Source organism: Propithecus coquereli, unplaced genomic scaffold (genome assembly GCF_000956105.1).
Source record: "Propithecus coquereli isolate 6110/MARCELLA unplaced genomic scaffold, Pcoq_1.0 Scaffold44, whole genome shotgun sequence".
Classification (NCBI taxonomy): Eukaryota; Metazoa; Chordata; class Mammalia; order Primates; family Indriidae; genus Propithecus; species Propithecus coquereli.
Window position 1 is genome coordinate 6,382,203 of NW_012150174.1, and position 5,569 is coordinate 6,387,771.

The window sequence follows — 5,569 nt, forward strand, 5'->3', positions numbered from 1 at the left end:
TAATTTCTTTCTATTTTTAGTAGAGACGGGGTCTCACTTTCGCTCAGGCTGATCTCAAACTCCTGAGCTCAAAGGATCCACTCTCCTTGGCCTCCCAGAGTGCTAGGATTACAGGCGTGAGCCACCACATCCAGCCTAGATCTCAAATTTTTAAAAGTAAATTTACATAACTTTGTTTAATATCTTTATTTCAGATCGAGAAAAAGATCACAGTTCCTCTCGTCCAAGCAGTCCTCGTCCTCAAAAAGCATCCCCAAATGGATCCATTAGCAGTGCTGGGAACAGCAGCAGAAACAGTAGTCAGTCAAGCTCAGATGGTAGCTGTAAGACATCTGGGGAGATGGTGTTTGTATATGAAAATGCAAAAGAAGGAGCTCGGAACGTAAGAACATCAGAACGAGTGACACTAATAGTGGATAACACTAGATTTGTTGTAGACCCATCCATTTTTACTGCACAGCCAAATACAATGTTGGGCAGGTTTGTATTATTACAATTCTTTGTATTACTAATTATAAGGTACTTTAACAGCCATTATTTATTTTTTTAATTTAAATTTTACAGCAATTCTCTGTTGGAATGTAGCATTCCTATTTTACAGATGAAAGAACTGAGCTTTGGAAGTTAAATAACTTGTCCAAGTTAATGCAGCTGGAAAGTGGTAGAGCGAAAGCTTGAACTTGGTTTTATTTCTAACTTTCTTTGCAGCACTAGTAGGAATATCAAATATATATTAGTTATTGAGTTAGATACTAAAAGATTTCTACAGACTGAGATCATAGATTGAATTTAACCAGGTGAATTTAGTGATGATAATGTTTCCTTGGGTTCCCACATTCAACCACCAAATATAGAAGGTGTCAACATTGTTTGAAGGTAAAAAGAAACCCCACCAATTTGGTTAGCATTAAGTCTGTAGGAGTTGTTAGTTTGACGTAGATACTGAAAAGGAAAAAAAGGAAATGTCATTAACAAGTATTTAGTAGAATGAAGGAATTTATAGTCATCTTCTGATTTGTGTTGGTCCAAAGTAATAGCTCAATTTAAAGTTTGCAGTCATGGGAACCACAATTTAAGAAGGATATAGATCTGTGGTCCCCAAGCCCTGAGCTAAGGACTGGTAAACTTCCATGGCCTGTTAGGAACTGGGCTGCACAGCAGGAGGTGAGCAGTGGGGGAGCTAGTGAAGCTTCATCTGTATTTACAGCTGCTCCCCATTGCTTGCATCACCGCATAAGCTCTGCCTCCCATCAGATCAGCATTGGCGGCATTAGATTCTCATAGCACAAACCCTACTGTAAACTGCGTGTGCAAGGGATCTAGGTTGCATGCTCCTTATGAGAATTTAATGCTTGATGATCTGAGGTGGAGCTGAGGCAGTGATGCTAGCAGTGGGGAGCAGCTGTAAATACAGATTATCATTAGCAGAGAGGTCTGACTACACAACAAATGTAATGTGCTTGAATCATCCCGAAACCATCCCCCACCCCGGTCCGTGGAAACATTGTCTTCCATGAAACTGCCAAAAAGGTTGGGGACCGCTGACATAGATAATATGGACTTGATTTTTCAACATGTTCAAAACTAGGATCAAATACCTTTTAATTACAAAATCAGTCTGTTTGTTCGTGCTAATATAAAACGAAAAGACATAAATGTAATAGAAGTTTAATGAGATAAAAACTTGCGGTATTTTTCTAGATTGCTTATAGGATGTCTGTGTGTGTATGTGATTTGTCATTGTCTCATAATACAGAATAAATGCTTGCATTGCGATACGATATACATTCTGAGTAACTAAATATTTTCCTACAGCATTGACACTAGACTTTATATCCATGAGAAAAAAAATACTTGAACTTCAGGCTTTTTTGTATTTTTAGTATTGTAGGGGAAGATTATTGATATAAGTCATTAGGAAGATGATTTGACACTGTTAATAATACTTTATATTTTTATGTAATATTTACAGAGTAAAAAAAGTAGATATTTGAAATTTTGCTTTAGCTGTTAGGCTACATTTTCTTTTTTTTTTCTTTTTTTTATTTTTGAGACAGAGTCTTGCTCTGTTACCTGGGCTAGAGTGCCATGGTGTCAGCCTAGCTCACAGCAACCTCAAACTTCTGGGCTCAAGCAATCCTCCTGCCTCAGCCTCCCTAGTAGCTGGGACTACAGGCATGCGCCACCATGCCCGGCTAATTTTTTCTATATATATTTTTAGTTGTCTGGCTAATTTCTGTCTATTTTTAGTAGAGACGGGGGTCTCGCTCTTGCTCAGGCTGGTCTCGAACTCTTCACCTTGAGCGATCCTCTTGACTTGGCCTCGGATTACAGGCATGAGCCACAGCGCTGGCCTTACATTTTCTTTTAATAAAGGATTTTTTTAAATGTCCATGGTCATCTGCAAAGAATAGCTTTTCCTTTTCGTAAAAAGTTTAAATATTTGAGAAAATTGCATGACATTTGATTCCTAAAAGACTGTCTTCTTTTTTTTCAATCAGTGAAAGCTTCTTTTCATGTCACTTGACTAAAGCATGTCTTTGGGGATGAAAATTAATATTCATGGGAACTGTAAAAAGAAGTTGGCATTCTTTTTGAAACTTCAAAATAAAAAAGCTTTGTTGTTCATAGGTTTGGTGTTACAAAATACTATTTGAATTAGGAGGCTGTTGAGTAGAATACTTAGTTCAACCATATTTACTTTGGGAATAGTGGTACCATTGAATTCAAAGGTTCAACTGTCTTTGATCATGATTTTTAAATTTTCTTGAGAGTACTGCAGTGAATTTTTCACTGCAAAGGACATACTTTGCAAATTGCCTGTCTTCTAAATAGTTATTGTTAAAGGGCCAACAACATGACTTGAAAAAAACATAAATCCATTTGCGTTTTTCTTATATAAATATTAATCTTAAGAGCTTTTCATTCATTTTCTTAAGTTTTTCATTCTCCTTTTCTTTATTCCTGTCTATCCCAGCATTTGATTGCTTGTTTTTCAGTTCTAGGATGCAAGTCTAATAATTTTGAGTAGGATTTCTTACATTTATATTAATAGTTAAGATTGGGAGATGTAAGACAACCTGACTTAACTATATCTTCTTACTTTTTCCTAGTTTAGCTTGTTGAATGTGCTGCATTATAGCATTAACTTTACAAAAATAGTAGTTTATGGAAAAGACACAGATAACATGATTTCCCTTTTTCTTTTTTTTCCTTTCTGGTAAGATTAGTATAAAAAAATCACCTTTTCCCCTAGACTGATTGATTGTTATTTTTTGTTTTTGCTTTTTTTCTGAGGAGGAGTGATTGGAAAGTTCTTTAGCTTCTAAAGTTCGTCATTTAATTTTATTATTGCTTACAAGGAGTCTATACTACTGTTCCCTCCCATCAAAACAAAAATATTTTTAATATCCTTTATTTATAATGTTTGCCAGAATAAATTCCCAATAAAAATTCTTAACTAATTTAATGCTTAAATTATAATTTGTTTTTCCTTTTATACATGAAACCGATTTTCTCTTTTGACCGAAGTATCATATTGATGTATTTATTTCTCAATTATTTGCTTTCATAGGATGTTTGGATCTGGCCGAGAACATAACTTTACACGTCCCAATGAGAAGGGAGAGTATGAAGTGGCAGAGGGAATTGGTTCCACTGTGTTTCGAGCTATCCTGGTGAGTGTTTCTTATGTGTATTGACTTAATTATAAGAGCCCTTCTTGGTAGGTATTTGGATTGGAAGCAGAGTTCTATTTGGATATCTCTTTGGAAATATGAAAGGTAATTGTTTTTTCTTAAACACCATTTAATTCACCTTTATTTTAGTACATAAAGATAATATGATAAAAACAAATGAATTTTATGAACTTTGGGAAGATAGGGTAGGGAATGATTTATCTCTTAGGTCTGCTAGGCAGTTCTTTCATATACTTAATAGTAACATTTCTGGAGTCATATTTATTCCTCCTTCAATCTCTTAAATACAGTAAATTGATCATTTTTGCTAATATTTTATTGCATATAACCAGCAATTTCAAAACTTACAAACATTTAAAAGTCATCTCCAAAATGTATTTGTTAGCTCTTTGTTTTTTTTTTGAGACAGAGTCTCACTATGTTGCCCGGGCTAGAGTGCTTTGGCGTCATCCTAGCTCACAGCAACCTCAAACTCCTGGGCTCAAGCGATCCTCCTGCCTCAGCCTCCGGAGTAGCTGGGACTACAGGCATGCGCCACCATGCCCAGCTAGTTTTTTCTATATATTTTGAGTTGTCCGATTAATTTCTTTCTATTTTTAGTAGAGACGGGGTCTCACTCTTGCTCAGGCTGGTTTCGAGCTCCTGAGCTCAAACAATCCGCCCGCCTCGGCCTCCCAGAGAGCTAGGATTACAGGCGTGAGCCCCCGCGCCCGGCCTAGCTCTTTGTTTTTTGAGACACGGTCTTGCTCTGTTGCCCAGGCTAGAGTACAGAGGTGTCATAATAGCTCACTGCAACTTCAAACTCCTGGGCTCAAGTGATCTTCCTGCCTCAGCCTCCCAAGTATCTGGAACTACAGGCATACACCACCACGCCTGGCTAGTTTTTCAATTTTTTGTAGAGATAGGGTCTTGCTGTGTTGCTCAAGCTGGTCTTGAACTCCTGACCTCAAGTGATCTTCCTGCGTCAAATGATCCTCCTGCCTTGGCCTCCCAAAGTGCTGGTATTACAGGCATGAGCTACTGTGCCTGGCACAGCATCTTTGCTTTACCGCCCCCGCTCCCCCTGCTTTTTTTTTTTTTTTGAGGTTTTAACCTTTTGTTTTGAGGACTATTTGAATTTATATTATAGACTCCTTACTTGTAATTTCAATTCAGTGATAAAGATTTGGTTTACAGTGTGTGACAGTTTAAGCCATGGTCTTAAAATAGAGTTTTCTTAAATAGTTTTGAGGGGAGGTGATAAGGGGAAGATCCTGAGATGGAAGACAGATAGGAAAAGTAATTGATCTTGATCAGGTTGTTAGTACTTGGAAAAATACCAGAAGATGTTTTGCTTCCATTGATGCAATAACCTTAGAAATTATATTATTGGTTACTGTTACTGTGGTTCTAAATCTCAAGAAGCTTGAAACAGGTCTTAATTTGGAGGGGAGTGCTTTTTCAGCTGTCCCATTCTTCTATTTAACCCCCTATGGAATTGACAAGAAGAATTTTTATAACTCAAATGTGGAGTAACTTATCTGTAATTCTGGGGCCAGCCCCCAACAGCCTTTTTTTTTTTCCCAGCATATTATGGGGGTACAGATGTTTAGGTTACGTATGTTGCCCTTGCCCCCCCCCTGCCCCGCCTAAGTCCGAGTTTCAAATATGTCCATTTCTCAGGTGGTGCGCATTGCACTCTTTGTGTATGCATATACCCGTCCCCTCCTCCCTCCTCCACCCTCCCCCCCGCCTAGCATCCAATGGATGTTATTCTTATATGTGCACTTATATGTTGATCAGTTAATACCAATTTGATGGTGAGTACATGTGGTGCTTGTCTTTCCATTCTTGGGATACCTCACTTAGTAGAATGCGTTCCAGCTCTATCT

General features: G+C 37.6%; 1 protein-coding gene across 2 annotated transcripts in view; it reads left to right on the forward strand.

The window, feature by feature from the left end:
• BTBD10 (BTB (POZ) domain containing 10) overlaps window positions 1–5,569 on the forward strand; it is a 58,801-nt gene that overhangs the window by 32,257 nt on the left and 20,975 nt on the right. For both annotated transcript variants that reach the window (XM_012654382.1, XM_012654381.1), the window contains exons 3-4: window positions 195–480; window positions 3,575–3,677. In XM_012654382.1, coding sequence (XP_012509836.1) covers window positions 195–480; window positions 3,575–3,677 — 389 coding nt within the window. The remainder of the gene's footprint in view (window positions 1–194; window positions 481–3,574; window positions 3,678–5,569) is intronic.